This window comes from Adiantum capillus-veneris, chromosome 17, assembly GCF_014529385.1.
Source record: "Adiantum capillus-veneris isolate H3 chromosome 17, ASM1452938v2, whole genome shotgun sequence".
In the NCBI taxonomy this organism is placed as follows: Eukaryota; Viridiplantae; Streptophyta; class Polypodiopsida; order Polypodiales; family Pteridaceae; genus Adiantum; species Adiantum capillus-veneris.
The window spans coordinates 157,411,446-157,428,244 of NC_140947.1; the positions used below are offsets into that span (position 1 = coordinate 157,411,446).

The window sequence follows — 16,799 nt, forward strand, 5'->3', positions numbered from 1 at the left end:
AAAAACCCCATTTTGCTTCATTCCCTGGCGAGAACTAGGCTTTTGATTTGGCCATGATACCTGAGTTATCGCATCTGGCCCTTGTCATGATGATCATCTGCTTTTATTCATCCCTTGATTCCTTTGCAGACCCCTTTCCCCATCTACTGGGTGTACAACATATTGTCTCTTGCATTGGTGGATATTGGAACTCATTGCCCCTTCAAGTGGCTCCCCTTTGCAGGCTATGATTTGCCTTGTCGTGGATGTGTGACTTCAATTAACCCTTCAATCTATCACCCTCTACATCAAGCCTCTTGCTTTAAAGACTAGCATGGTACAGAGCTGTAGCTTTGCATGTTTTCCTTCAACCTCTACATTTGCAGACCACTATATTACCTTATGGGGTCAATGCCCCTCTACATCTGTCTCCACACATTAAAAGCTAGCAAGACTTTGGGCTACATATGTAGGTGAGGGATCTATGCTTCCTCACTTAGACTTGGTTCTGTTTAATTGAGAGAGAGAGAGAGAGAGAGAGAGAGAGAGAGAGAGAGAGAGAGAGAGAGAGAGAGAGAGAGAGAGAGGTGGAAAATTGCTTAGATTTGCATTAATATGCTTCTCCTGCAACATGGATGATAGGTGGGAAGGCTTCTACTTCACAGGTTTTATTGGCCATTGAGTTTTACTATGGTTACCTAACCCTCATTTAGACTTAGTCTTTTCTCTTTTTGTATGCCTATAAAGAATGAAAGGTTAAAGTTTTGATGTAGGATGATAATGAAGTAACTCACTCAATGATAATGAAGACCTGCAAGTTCTAATATGGTTGTGAATACATTTCGTGGATAATACCTTGATTAGCTGTTGTTATCTGGCTTAATCTCTCTATTGAGGTGGGTGAAATGCTCGACACTATTTTATTTTGAAGTGTTTTATGGTGGTTTACTGGTCAATGGTTTATATTCCTCCGGAAAGATACATGGGGATTTTTTGGGGAATTGGTTTGGGCTTACAAGTTTTGATTTACAAGACCATAGGAAAGAGATTTTCTACTACAATTTGAGTATGGAGATATGGGTTGATACAGGCTTTCGAAAGTATGGAAAACTTGCTTACCTCTATTTTTTTCCTCTTCATAAATAACTCTTCTCTTTTGCTCTTGCTCTTACTAACCTTGAACCCAAAAAACTTTTATAACTCACTCATTACTTGCAGACTTGAATTATGCTAGGGTTTGGTTCTTGCCTTAGAACATTGATTCTAAAAAGGAGGTTTTTTGTCCCTGTTGGGTGCTGAATGCAAAGTGAAGATGTATTTTTTCTATTGACTTTGCTTTGTGCTGGCATTGTTACTGAATATGTGCATTATCCATGCTGGCTGATTTTGATTGGCCTACTTGAATCAGATGGTTCTGTTTATGGTTACTGAATATAAATTGAGGGTTGAATGGTTGCTGGTTGACTGGTTGTTGGTTGATGTTTAGACAACTTCACTTGGTAGTCATAAGGCTCGTAAACTCTTTTTTTGACTTGATGTTACAACATCAATTGCTTCTTATATGGCTCATACGTTTTTGGATCCTTTGACTCTCTAAGGTGTGAGCCTACTTCAGACATAAAAATGGCTCAGATCCCTAGTTGGGGTTTAAAGGGTTTGAAGGTATGATAGTGACTCACTCGGATTTGATCTTTACCTGAGTTTCAATAGCGGGTAGCTTCTGTTGGCTGTGGTCTTGATTGGAGATCTGGTCTATGGCTTATTTGCTGGTCTTTTAATCTTTGTCTCTAACTGTTGTTGGGCCTTTTGGGTATGGTTTTCTGGTTAGGAAGATTAATTTTTGAAGCTTTCTTAACACGACCTAATTACTGATCTACTGTCTTTGACTTATAATACTAGATATTTTCATTTCTACATTGAAATTTTTTACAGGGTCCACTATATAATAGTGCTTATTCTGACAGTTTGGAGTTAAAGTTGGGTAAGCTTGGGTGATCTTGGATTTTTTCATTGTCTTGATGGCTTGGTGTGCTGACTTGGTTGGGATTTTGCTGGCTTTGATCACTTTTGTGCAGACCTGGCTTTTTTGACCACTAAAGGTTTTTTTTAACTTGTTATTGGGATTTGTTAACCTTCTAGTTTGGATCTAGCATTGTCCTTTTTTTGTACATGGCTGAAGTTATTCTACTGTTTTGATCAAACAAGCTAAGCCTTGGAGGAATTCCATTATGGCTTTTTGGTAATTAGGGGGTCTTGACAAATGATTGTCAAACTTGTTGAATTAATGTTAAGCTATCTTTGACTTGTTTTGGTCTCTACTTCTTACTGCTAGGGTATAACACTGTTGGTTACTGACTTTGGAATGCTCTCGCGCTTAGAGTAGGGATTGGTTTATCTAGTTAAAGGGTTCAACTTTGAGCCATACAACATGATTGTTGTTATTGTACAGAGCGTTTCTAATCACTTTGAGACTATAATTGCATATTTAGGATGATTAGACAAGTTGGACTGTTGGTGCAACCAAAGTTGGCCCGAGCTAGAAAGTGTGCTATGTAGGGATATGGGTGTATACAAGTGCTTGGTTAAGTGCTAAAGAAGGAACAAAGACTACCAATCTTGTAGGATGAACAAGTTAGGGCCAGTTGAAAGTTTGCTAGGGGCTAGTTATGTGTTCACTTGGTTGCATCAATAGGCGTGCCATCTGATGGTTTTTGGGCCTCATCAGAGCTTGAGAAGGCAGTGTGTGATGTGTGGAATTAGGAGGAATTGACGGCTCAACGATCGAAGATGTGGTTGCCAAGTTGTTTTAGGTGAGATTTTGGGAGCCAAGGGGGGTGGGGTACCTTATAATTGCTAGGTGGCAGGGGACCTCTAACCCACATGCGAAATCATGGGCAACCATCGTATAGTATATATCAGGGATCGTGGCCCATATGGGTTGTGTCAAGTGGAGGGAGCTCTCCCTTGGAGCTCTCATGGCCATGGTGATTGTGCGCGGGTGCTACGTAGTGCATGGCAGCTTGGGTAATTCTAATGGCTTTTGTTGACATCGGCAACGCTATGGCATCATCCGACGGTGGCCATCTGGCAGTGTTAAATGACATGCTGATGTGGCAACTTGTAAGTGCCCGTGTCCCGTGACCTCAAAGGACCCAAATTTTTTAAGTAAAAGGCAGAAGGAGACTCCCCCCACTAGCGACCTTGCTAATGCTCAAGAGGGAGGGGCTTGTGTGAGAGATAGAGAGGGCGAGTCCCACAACTAAACAGAGTTCAAAGGGTTCCAAAGAGGCAATTCCAAATGGTCCAAGGGGAGTTCAAAGAAGTCAAAGAGTCGGTCTGAGGGACAACTCCAAGGGGTAATCAAGGGTGGACAAAGGAGGACCAAAGTGGAGTTAGAGAGAAAAACAATAAGAAAAATAAAAACAAAAATTGGAAATGTTATGGGCACTAGTGAATTCGCTAGTGCACCCCCCTCAAGAGTAGATAGCAGATGAACGCAAAGGTGGTTCTCCCCTCTCCCAAATTTCCAAGTTGAGCTACAAAATGGACTAGTGAGAGTGCATTTGCCAAAAAGGAAAGGATACCCCCTATAAAAGTAAATTTTAAGTCATTTTTAATGTTTTCTGGCTAGAGGCCTTGAGTCGTTGGGGTGTATGTGTACAGAGGACAAATGTGTGTGCCTATCAATTCGAAGCATAGGGAGTTTGATGGTTGCTTTTAGCCAAGAGACTTTTTGGCCAGGTCTTTTAGGGAGCTAGCTACAGAGAGCCAAAGGTGTGTGGGTGAGCTTTTTTGAGGGGCTTCTTTGTGCATAGGTGTGTGCCTGCAAAGGCCGAGTTGTGTGTTTTCTTGCCCAACAACCATGTGGGTGTGCCATTTGTTGTAGATGGGTTGTATATAGTGTTTTGGAGCATGAGTAGGATTCGATAGCCATTTCTTGAGTGTCGTTTCTCCCCTACCCCCTTATCTAATTCTTCTACTTATGTGCATTGCCAGTGTGGATATGTGTGTGCCCTCGAGCCTTTTAGAGGGGAGCACGACAGCTTTGAGAGCTTTAAGGAGATAGCTCACTCGCTCTTGACAGTGGAGAGATTAAGAAAGCTTGGAAGCTTTGTGACAACGCACTGGAAGCTTGTGAGTTCAATTGAGACTGATGTATGCTCTTGTGGAATATCAGAAGACAGTGCAGTAGCTTGGGTGTAGGTGAAAGTGCTACCGTAAAATTATGTGCGCAGTAGCACTATTTTTAGATTCATTTTTCTCCTTATAGAATGCAGATATGAAAATGTTTCTCTCAATTCCCTTTATTTCAACATGGTCTACAACTTTGTAGAAGAAAAATTCTACAAATTCCTCACCAATTTGATGATATTCAACTCAGATTGATTGTATGCAAAAAATTTCAGATTTTTGTTTTCGTACATTGTGCGAGTTTGGTGAACTTTTGGAAGCATGGCAGGTACTCAAAGTTGGGTGCATAAATTCTGAGCTCGAGCCTTTTAGAGGGGAGCACGACAGCTTTGAGAGCTTTAAGGAGATAGCTCACTTGCTCTTGACAGTGGAGAGATTAAGAAAGCTTGGAAGCTTTGTGACAATGCAATGGAAGCTTGTGAGTTCAATTGAGACTGATGTATGCTCTTGTGGAATATCAGAAGACAGTGCAGTAGCTTGTGTGTAGGTGAAAGTGCTACCCTAAAATTATGTGTGCAGTAGTACTATTTTTAGATTCATTTTTCTCCTTATAGAATGCAGATATGAAAATGTTTCTCTCAATTCTCTTTATTTCAACATGGTCTACAACTTTGTAGAAGAAAAATTCTACAAATTCCTCACCAATTTGATGATATTCAGCTCAGATGATTGTATGCAAAAAATTTCAGATTTTTGTTTTCGTACATTGTGCGAGTTTGGTGAACTTTTGGAAGCATGGTAGGTACTCAAAGTTGGGTGCATAAATTTTGAGCTGAAGATATAATTTTAGCTTGTGCAGAGATTGCGGTTTGAGGATTTTTGGTAGATTTGGGCAATGAAGCACGGAGGTGTTTACAATCATCAAAGTGGTCTCTTGAGAGATGCAGTTTTCCGAGCATTGTACACTTGCTCATAGGTGGAGTCTTCTGCATCAACAACACAGATGAAGGACGTTGGAATTTTAATGGAGGATTAATTTTGGTTGAGATTTTCTACTCACAACTTACACTTTTACGTGTGGATTATGTGACATAGGTGTTGTACACATGTATGAATGTGTGGGGCATTTCAGAGAGTGATTTTAGCACAATTTTATGCAGTTCATACTATGTATGCATATGGGGATACAACCTGAGCTAGGTGTAGCTCATAGATAGCAGGTTCACAGGTTTCCAACTTTTTTGGACATGTACAAGTCCATAGAGCCACTCATTCAGGAGTGAGCCAGTTTGATAGGGTTCTGTTAGTGCATGTATACCATTTGTGGACCTATTTATTGAGACATTGAGTGTCCATATATGCTTTTTGTGGTATTGGCTTCTCCCATGGGTACTGGGGTCTTCCATCCATGTCAACCACGGTCTAAGGGGCTAATTCCAAAAAAAAGGGAGGCAAATGTTAGTGGTGAGAATCCAAAAAGGGAAACGAGCAGCCATGGGCACTTAGAATCAAGAAGCAAGATTCAAGAAGTACATTGGGTATTGCGACTAAGAATAAAAGGAAGTCAATACCCAAACGCAAGGCATGGGTGTGTGAGTGCATGGTTGCCTTGAGCACCATTGTAATACATACCATTATGAATGAGCAAGTGATGTGTTGGTTTCCAGTTGTACATCTCAGGGAGGGCTTTGTCACTTGTGTATTTGGTATTGACATAGTCATGGACTATAGCCAATGTTGAAAGTTAGAAGTCTGTAAGGGTGTTGTACATTTTAGGAACAATAGTGCCTAGGCTTGACAAAAATCCAATGCCAAGTGGAGGAGACATTTTTTTTAAAATTGAGGCGATGGCCACAGCTTCTGCGCCATGTTGTAGAGAGTGGATTTTTGTCGATCTACTTGGTCGTGGACCCAGACTTTGACAGTGCTATGGGTAAGCCAAGTCACTCTCTATTTTTGCGCTCACATTCCTTTCTCTGCATGCAAAACTAGTTTGCCTTGATTGACTCACCGTGCAGATGGTGAGAAGTAAAATAGCGATAGTGGTGTGGATTTTACCGTCTAGCATAGCTCGTGATGATGGCTCCATAGCATCTCTCCTCGAAGCTTTCGCAAAAAGCTTTATGACCTTGCATCACAAATGAGATTTTGCATGAAAAGATGTATGAATGTAAACGGTTTCACATTATAATAAAAACAAAACGAGATGCAATATTTCGTGCATTTACGATGCTCGTGCCCTTTTTGTCTTTTTCTCAATCTGACGCAGGCAAGCCTTGGCTAGGTCAAGGTTAGTTCCACCACTCTCAATGTCTTTGACATCATCCGTTGGCTGAAAATTTATTGTTAGCCTTGTTTTGTCTATCACCAAAAGGCTATGCAAGTCTGAGGAATGGGTCTTTGCACGGGTGCCCCCTATTGCATGCGTGCAATTTTTTTGTTGATCTTGGTGTCTTCACCAGCAAAGCAAGAGTGCCAATCCATCGTGATGCCCCTATCTCTTACCACCTAGGTATTACCAAGACGTGCAACCTGGTGCTCTCTCTCACGACCAAGCCATGGAGACTTCTCTATCAACCTCACGCACGAGCGGGACAAGATGGGGGTTTTGTTAAGGGCCCACAATGTTTGGGAAAGGTGTGCCTCAACTTAGCCTTGATTTGGTTGGATATCAAGATTAGCCAGTATGTCCCTACGATTAGGAAAAAAAGAAAATAAATGAGAATCTGAAGAGATGCGCTCGTAACAACTGCATTAGCTGAAAATGATGCCCACCATGCGCATATACAAAAGGCGACGTGTGTGGGTAAGGTTGGGCTCTCTCGCTCTCTCTCTCGCGCGCGCGCACACACACACACACACACACACACACACACACACACACCCGTTAAGGTTGCATGGAAGGCTCTTTCCCTAACACAATATCACATCGCTGGTCCCACGGGTCACTTCCTCCAACCAACATGCTCCGGTTCAGCCCGCGATGAGCAGCAGCCGTCTTGATCTTTCTCTCCTACTGTTGAGAGAGAGAGATTTTCTTGATGAGAGGGTGGACTGTGGCAAACGGGAGGCGGGAGGAAGAGAGGCAGACTGACAAGCGTCTTAGCTGAAGAAGCAGAGAGGGGGATGGGGAGGAGACAAAGGCAGGAGAGGAAGATGGGGTACATAGATCATGCAGGTGCAGGGCGGGAGAGGGAAGGCTGATCGAAGCCGAGGAGGTGGAAGGAGAAGCTGGGAAAAATCGATGCACGTGAAAGAGGGGGGAGGGGATATTCGCTTCGATTGATTTTAATTCGATAGTTGCAAAAGATGGTAAAGGGATCAAAAATCAATAAAATATATTAGGAAATAGACGTGGAAAATGGCATGAAAGGCAAGGCGAGGGTGGTGCAAACAGGCGAGGGCGGCTTGCTTAATGTGTGGCAGGGCAGAGGAGGTTGCATGACACAAGACTCGAAGTGGGGACGATCTCGCAGCAAAGGTGCAATCTGTGTGTGTGTGTGTGTGTACGCTCCGAGATCAAAGTCTCTCTCTTTCTTTGGTTTGTGTGCAAAGCGACGACAAAGACCTGTAGACCCGGAGTCTCTGTGTGTGTGCTCTAGGTCTGGATTCTCTCTCTTTCTTTCTTTTGTTTGCAAGGGATGGTGTAGGTGCAGACTCTCTCTCTCTCTCTCTCTCTCTCTCTCTTTTTTGAGGGTAGATCATCCCGATGAGGGCCGTTCGGTAGTGTGTTGCAAGGCAGGAGTGAGGTCAACAAAGGGCACGGCAGGCAGAGTAGGGTGGAGGTCAGTAGGGCAAGGCAGGTTGTTGATGGAGTGGTGCATTGGGCGTTCTTATTCGAGGTTAGAATGAGGCCAATTTGAAATGGGATCTTTAGAGATTCCATGTATTTGAGGTCACAAGGAGGGGCAAGTGTAAGAATTGGGGTTGTAGGAAAATGCACATAGCTTGGAGAAGACAAAGGAAGCTAAAGGCACACTACAGAGAGTGTATTACTAAGTGTGCAATGGAAAGATAGATAGCTCTAGAGTGATGGGTGTATATATAATGCACGGGGGAAAAAACCTACTAGTGAGGGAAAAAATTCCCCGACGGTCCTAAGTGTGTTCACACACATCACTACCACATATATATGGTAACAAATCCCCCTTGGGAGTGATGCGGTGAACGAGAATTGGTACATAGAGTATAGGGAAGTGCCATGCCTTGAGGACATCATTAGCCCACAATGGGGAGTAGGCCCAAAGCTTTGCAGAAAGATTTGAACTTCTCAGAAGACAATGCCTTTGTGAAAAGATATGTAAGGTTGTCTTGTGTTGGCACATAAGCCAAGTTGATCCCTGCTGCTGAGAGTCTCTCCCTGACATAATGGTAATGCACCTCAATTTTCTTTGTGCAAGCATGAAAAATTGGGTTTCTCGCAACTGCCAATGCGCTCTGGTTGTTAGTGTAGATGATGTTGGCAGTGTCTTGTCCAACACCCAAATTAGTCATAAGGCATCTGAGCAATACACACTCAATCGTAGCTGTGAAGACTTCCATGTACTCAATCTCACAACTAGAAGTGGCCATAGTAGGTTGCTTCTTGCTCAACCATGATATGCATGAAGTGATGAGCATGAAACAAAAACCACTCGTGGACACTCGCGTGTCAAAACAACCAGCCCAATTTGAGTCCAAAAATGCATGTAAATCTGGTGGCAATGATCCCCCCTTGGGATAAAACAACCCAATGTGTAAAGTGCTACTCAAGTAGCGAAAGATCCACTTGGTAGCCTGTCAATGCTTAGACTTTGGTCTATGCATAAATTTGCCGACTTGTGAGATTGCAAACTGAATATCCGGCCTCGTGTTGCATATATAAATAAGGCATCTAACAATAGTTTGGTAAAGAGTGACATCAAAAGGGTCACCAACATCTTGAAGTCTCAATTTCAAACCTGTTTCCATGGGAGTGGCAATAGGTTTGCAATTCTCAAGTCCAAACTTACATAACAATGTCTCTATGTAACTTGTCTGACACAAGGCAATGGCACCATCACATTGCTTACATTGTATGCCCAAGTAATGATGCAACAACCCCAAATCTTTCATCTTGAAAGTAGGATTCAAATCAGCTGAAAATTCAACAATATATCTCTCATTTGGTCCAGTGATCAACAAATCATCCACATATAGAACAATAATAAGAACTACATTATCCTTACGCTTTACATTCAATGTGCTTTCTGTTGGACTATTACAAAAGACTCGTTTGACCAAATGAGTGTCAGCCTTCTCATACCAAGCACGAAGAGATTGCTTCAACCCATACAAAGCTTTCCTTTATTTGCACACTTTATCGTCCTGCCCTTTAATGACAAAACGGTGAGGCTACGTTACATAAATTTCCTCAAATATGTCACCATTCAAGAAAGCAATAACAATGTCTGACTGATGTACATCCCAACCAAAATCAGCTACAAATGCACATAGAAAGCACACAGTAGTCGTACGACAAGTGGGAGAAAAAGTCTCTTCATAATCTATGCCTTTTTGTTGTTCATAACCCTTTGCAACAATTCAAGCCTTATAGCGACCAATCTCACCATTTGGCTTGCGTTTCAACTTGTAAACCCACTTTGTACAATGGCCTTTTTGCCAAGAGGAAAATCACATAAAGTCCATGTGTCATCTTCTATAAGTGCATCATATTCTGATTACATGGTAGCCATCCAATTTTTTGAATTTTGTGCTTCATCAAATGATAGAGGTTCCTCAACATCACATAAGCTACACATAACCGAAGCATAACAATCTGTTGCATAAGATGCATGGCAAGAACCTACATGAGTACGACTAGACAAAGGTGCATCCAGTTTACTGTCATGCAAAGTATGCGCCAACCATTTTGGCATACCTCTAGCCTTCTTATTCTCATCCCATTCCTCATCATGTACATCTGCATCAGAAATAGGCTGATATGTAACATTTTTAGAAACCCCCATAGGTTGTACATTTGCCTCATTGGAATTACATTCGAACTTCCACCACTGAAAAGAGGCAACAAACTGTCATAAATGTCCTGTGAGCTTACATTACCATCTCTAGTACATGACAGCAAGAGTTGAACAGAATTTTCCACAAACTCAACATCTCGTGAAATCAAGATACACTTTGGTTGAAGATGATACAGCCTGTAACCGTTTCTTTCAACACTATCAACAACAAAAATACATTTGACAACCTTATCATCCAATTTTCTGCGCTGCGTTTGTGGCATCAAAGCATAAGCCAAACAACCAAAAATGTGCATGTGCTCAATTGAAGGCTTTCTATCATGCCATGCTTCATTAGGATTCATAGGCTGCAAAGCTTTCTTAAGACACCTCTTTTATACATAGTGGCATACATGATAGCCTCAAGCCAAAACGAATGCAGAAAAGCTTTACTTTTGACCATACATCATGTCATTTCCGTGAGAAACTTGCTTTTCCTCTCAGCAACACCATTTTGCTGAGGCGTATACGACACTGTACATTGGTGTTTTATCCCACAACTAGCCAGAAATTCATTACACATGAATGAGGAGGGGTATGTAAATGCATGATTTTTGCATGAACTTATTGAGGAGAGGAGGAGAAAACTCAAAACCGTTTACATCCCACCATATCGATGCTACCTACATAGGGTTTTGCTTCTCTTCAGGTAGCCTTTCTTGTTGCTCACCTTCATCTCCTCCTTGAATGCTACTAAATCTTTTCATATGAGGTTGCCTAGTCTCCATCAACCTTCTTGCGTATTTGTGCCATATAATAATCATTCCTTTGTGACTAGGTCTACGTTGGGGTTTGTACACAATCACTTATCCAATGAAGCGAATAGAGAATGGGTAGTAAATTTGAGACAACTCAGCTTTCACACCATCATGTTCAACGTGGCAACCAACAAGGTTCTACCAAGACCGCATTGAAGTGACTTGGAGAGAATAGGCCTTTCAAAAATCCATAGGAGGGAGAGAGGGCGAGAGAGAGAGAAAGATGGATTGATGCTCACCATATTAATTTGTCGAGGGAGTTATACGCTATTTGTTTATTTTCTATTTTAGCCCAATGGCTCACTCTTGAATCAGCCCTTGTGAATTTTAAGCTTCAGAGTTCCTTAAAATCCTCCATTGAGCAAAAAGGTGAAGTTGTAGTGGCCTACATATATACATACAGGGATAAAAAAGGGGGACATTGAATTGCCCCTTTATAGAATTAGGGAAAGCAATGTCAAAAAATCTTTAAGCGGCATACGATAACATCCCTACAGATGCAAATTAAAACATTACTTAGCTATCTTCTCTCTCTCGAAAAAAACGGACTAGCAAAGGTTTGCCACCATTAACTTACGTCCATGTGGCACTAATACAAGAGGCTTAGCAAATTGTCCATACCTCCACAATTTCTATGAAGATTTCTAATTGTTTTTATTTCGCCTTACAATTGCAAATGGACGTATTAAATTCAACTTAAAGGAACGTATTGTAATCCCAAAGCACAGGACGAGCCTACATAAACCCTAGACTAAGGTAAACTATTCCTTGTGAGATGTTATCAAGTTGTGACCTTGATGGTTTGGATTGGTTGTTTCCAATAGTGTAATAGTGAGAGTTCTTCCTTTCTCTAATGGAGACCATCACTTCCTCGCTTTCTTGAATAACCTCTGGGCTATGAAGCTCGTTGTTGAGAAGACGTTTTCAAAGACCCGCCGATGGTTCTTAGCCCTCCAAATTTGTTTAAAATAGTGAGATAAAAAGAGCTTCACAATCTTCCAAGAGTTCCTTGCTGTTTTCTTATCTAAGCTGCCTATAAGTCTACTTCATAGAAGCACCTCTCTTTATTATTGTAAGGGGTGAATACAAGGTAGCTTTTTGTCAGACATTTTACTTGTTTTGGGCTATTTTGCCCAATTTGTTATAGGTGAAAATGTGAGGGAGGTGCTCTCAAAAATTAAACCTGTGCATATTTGCAAGCATACAACTGGCCCAGTATTTTGACCGTGTGTGTGTGTGTGTGTGTGAGAGAGAGAGAGAGAGAGAGAGAGAGAGAGAGAGAGAGAGAGAGCACTCTTATACTAGGTTGGGTTCAAACTGAACCGGCGAAAGAAACAAGGTTTTCTAAATGTGCCGCCGTCTAGTGTGAACAGTGTGAAGGAGGAAAAGTGAAAAAGTGAAGGGGGTTGAGAGAGGCCATCAACTCTTCCGAAGGGAAGGGCGGGGCGAGGCGGGGGGTCAGAAGAAAAATGGAGGGCCCGACGAAAGAGTGCCTCGACTCCAACCAATTAAATTTTGCCATGGAAGAAGAACGCCCCTTTGCTTTTTTCTTCCGTCGCCTAGTCTTAACCCACCCTTCACCCTTAGATGGTTGTGACAACGTACAAGAGTTGTAGCTATGAGAGAATGAAGAGGGCCCCATGAGTTCGAGGCTGCAATGGAAAGGTTTACAAAAAGCGTAGTTGCGCATGCACGCACGCGAGGCTACACAAAGTGTTCACCCCTCATGTCTTCAACTGAGTGGGTCGCTGGCGAAGGTAACATAGACAGACGGGGGTGGTCCACTGCGTTGCGCCTTTTTAAGCTTCAAAAGAGGGGGAGACAATGGGAGAGAGAAAAGATTTGGTGTGTCCACTGTCTATCTATGTATCTGTGTGGAAGGATGAGCTAAAGGTTTACAGAACGCTATAATACACAGGGTTTTGCGCGGGCGAAGCGCTTTCCCTCTTTGACACACATACACACGCAGTCTCTCTCATTCTCACACAGTCAAATATGCAAGAGGCCTGCAAGCACGCATTCCAGGAGCTGGAGGCCGCCCCAATCGTATACTCGGCACCGCTGACAGCTCCCTTGTTCTTGTGCTTCAATTGGAACGAGGTGTTCGAGAAGTATGGGTTCACCGACCAGACCTCCTCCTTCCATGTGGTGGCCTTTCGCTCCGTGCGCAAGCGCGACACCGACGAGAACGCTCTCACTCGCATCAACAATGTGGCCTTGGAGGAAGCCAGGAAGAGCGGCGGCCTGGTCAGGGTAAGCCGCGGAGAGAGAGAGAGAGAGAGAGAGAGAGAGAGAGAGAGAAGTATTTGATGATATATACATGCATGTGTGGCAGTATTGGGCTGGGCGACCGAATGCGCAGAGGCAGTGCCTGGAGGCGAGCGTGTGGGAGTCAAGGGCGGCGGCGGAGAGGGCAGCGAGGAGGCCCGCCTATGCGGAGGCCATGAAGGAGGCGGCCACTCTCTACGAGTCCTACACTCTGGAGCGCTACTCCATTACCGCCACCGTGGACCACCTGCCAGCCTTCAAGCTCATCGACACCACCTCCCGCTATATTTAACGTCTCCTTCCTCAATTCTCACACTGATCTTTAACCAGATCTCTCTCTCTCTCTCTCTCTCTCTCTCTCGCGCGCGCGCGCACACACACACAAGTAGAAAAGCAATATCTAGGTATTCTCTTTTTGCAAGTTGCAACAATATTATGGTCGCTGATGTCCAAATCCAATGGTCCGACTCCGACTCCGACTCCGACTAGATTCATATTCATATTGGATGGATTGACACAAAATCATATCAGAAATGAGAACCTCATGCCGCGCCAGCACTCAAGTTTCAACTACAACGAAATGATGGATGGAGCTAGCAGGCATAGGCCTATATAGGCATAGGCATAGGCCCGCCCACCCTCCACACTATCTCATCATGCTGTTCCTGGTCGTACAAAACCTGTGGCAACGGCCTTTACATGTTGCAATTTCATCACATAGGCGTAGGCATAGGAAGGTAGTCTTAGTCTAGTACTTGCAATATTAATCTATTTTCCCTCTCCCAATTAATCAGTAGAGAGCGCAATGTAAGCTTCAAAACCTTGATAGCCTCCACCCACTTATATGGTTTCACCTCGTCTCTCTTTTCTTTTATAATAATTTTTTTTGGCCTAAGCTCCCCTAGTTGAGCATTTCCATTGTACAGTCATTACATTATGTTTGGTTTGAAACCTTAGGATTAAGAATTGTCACTCACCATGGATTTCTCGCTTGCCTTGGGTTTCAGTATGTATTACATTTGCAATAGAATTGAGGCAATGGTGTCTTCAAGGCAAGCTCAAAATCTAACCGGGTGTTACATACACAAGCTCATAGTTGTGGTCGTGTGCCCTTCACATCATTGCAACACACATTGTAAAACCACCCAATACACACACCCAAATTGCTCCAAAATTCCGTTCGAATCCTAAATGCCTGCTCTCATACTCTCATGGAGGGTGATTTAGTTGCAAAGGTGCTATCGAACGCGATTCCTCCTTTTAGATTGGCTTCCCCATAGTTATTTTTTCTTGTAGATTTTTGAATCGCTCAAATAATAAAGCTTTGGAAAGCAAAATATCCTCTAATTACCCTCTTGCCCTTCCAAAACACAAGTGTAAGCTTACTTTGTTTTCTGCCTTGCCTATTTTGCATCAAAACAGGTTTCGTCCCATGTTTTTACTGTGAAAATTATACAAAAACTATGCTTCATGGTTCTAGGCTTTTACCCATTCTCAAAAAATTGAAAATACAAAATAAGAGTTCTTTCAGTACCTCAAGTAGAATCATCTCATAATACTTGATTTGCTACAAGATTCACCATGCATGCATTCATGGCAATTTTTTATTATAGCATTAAGCTGACAATTTATATAAAAAATCTTCTCTTACCTAGTATTCTTGAACTTTTGGATGGCATGTGTGTAAGTTGAGGCATGCTTGTCCTAGATGTCACCTCTAGAAAGTATGTTCTATTCTGCTTATGGGAAAATGGAATGCTTCGGTGAAATTCCAAAGCACAATAAGCAGTACAAGTAGCATGTAAGGAATTTCAAATAATTGAGTAGCTTCCAATGATGACACACAAAAGAAGAAGAGGATAACTCAAGCATGAGCAAGAACATTTGCAAAAAACACCCAATTGTGTTCAACATAGTAATTTCACTTGAAAGGGATGACGTAGCAAAAGGAATATATATATTGTGTCTCTTGAGATTGGGTTGGCTTGATGATGTAGATTGTTAGGTCTAAAAGGAACGGTTACCTCTAGAGAAGATCCTAGTCCTATTGATCCAATACATAGATCCTATCCTCTCTTACACGTACTCGGCTTCACTCTATTATCTTCTATTTGTGCATCGATTCATCATGTACTGGCCTAGTGCTAGCATGTATGGGTTGTATCCATTAGCATAATTTTTGTGATTTCTTTCCACATTGAGACTCTCCTGTTCTTTTGATATCTAACATGGTGTCAAAGCATTAATTAGCTCCTTTCACTAGGCTATTTTGCTAATCATTTAGTTTTTATCATGCTTAATTAGCTAAACTTTGAGTAAGAGCAAGTAATCTAATATAGTTTTTCTTCAATCCTAATTAAACATGGCCTCAACATGGCCCTTTATGACTATGGTTAAGTTTTTTTAAAGTTTAGAGTAAAGTTTAATGGCTTTCCCAAGCATGTGTCAATCACTATGCAATCATATTCTTGTTATGGATGCTAAGTGTGTGGAAGATTTAACCTTATTGTAAGCTTAAACAACAATGGATTCATTTTCAATTGCATCTTTAGATGTGCTCTCTCCTATCTATAAATAGACAAGCAATCATGGCTTTTCAAACCTAATCATGCTACTGTACAAAGAACACTATCAACATGTCCAATAGCTTCAATCTGCACTACTACTAGGCATTTTTTATCCGCAGCTTGTGAAGGTGCATGCTCAAGCTGCTACACTTGGAAATCTCCTCTACAATCCCACTTAGTGATTGAGTGGCTCTATCTTCTTGATTCTACAATTTGCAAGCATCTTCAACTAAGATAATGTAGAAGGTAGGAACCTGTTTAACCCCCAAGTAAAGCTTCTAAAGATGCCTTACACGGGGGCTTACCTAGACTTCTAACATATCGTAGAAGGTAGGAGCTATCTTCTAAAGATGCCTTGCACAGGGGTTTAACATAACGTAGAAGGTAGGGATCTGCTTCTAAAGATGCCTTACATGGGGGTTTAACATAATGTAGAAGGTAGGAATCGGATTCTAAAGATGCCTTACATGGGGGTTTACTTGGACAAGTTATGCGGCAAAGTTATCGTCAGTTTCCCAATACTATGTCACTGTGGGACAAGTTAGAATCCAATGCAGACACCTATAAAAAGGACCCACAAATCCCATTTTGGGAGTTCTCTCTTGGACCTCTTGGACTGTAATTGTTGGGGGAAGACGCTATGCATCTTACAAAACTTAGGAGCATGTAGTGCTAATGCTTGTATCGTTGTATTGTCCAGATTAATCATTCCAAAGAACTGCTTTCTGAACTCTTGTATCATTGTATTGCCCAGATTAATCATTCCAAAGCACCGCTCCTTGTACTCTTGTACTTTGAATTACTATCTGAATCTGAATACACATCTAGTTGTCTGTCATTTAAATCTCTTATTTTTAATTCCTAATCTATTATCTGAAATTTGTTCTATTGTCTGCCAAAGTCTGTCATATGAAGTCTGTATATGTCATCTACTCCTTTGAGTTTAAATGTATCATATGGACATATGGAGTTACGATGGTGAGCTAAAGCTCTTGACAAGAATCAGTCTCCCAGGTAGCGCTCAGAGTCATTCATTCACAAATTATAATCCAAATCCT

General features: G+C 42.0%; 1 protein-coding gene across 1 annotated transcript; it reads left to right on the forward strand.

Annotated features, from left to right (window-relative positions):
* The first annotated feature begins 12,618 nt into the window (after positions 1 to 12,618).
* Positions 12,619 to 14,556, forward strand: LOC147438391 (uncharacterized). Its single transcript, XM_086486117.1, has 2 exons — positions 12,619 to 13,159; positions 13,242 to 14,556. The coding sequence occupies exons 1-2, from the start codon at positions 12,902 to 12,904 to the stop codon at positions 13,464 to 13,466; spliced, it is 483 nt and encodes a 160-aa protein (XP_086342243.1). The 5' UTR covers positions 12,619 to 12,901; the 3' UTR covers positions 13,467 to 14,556.
* The last annotated feature ends 2,243 nt before the right edge of the window (positions 14,557 to 16,799 follow it).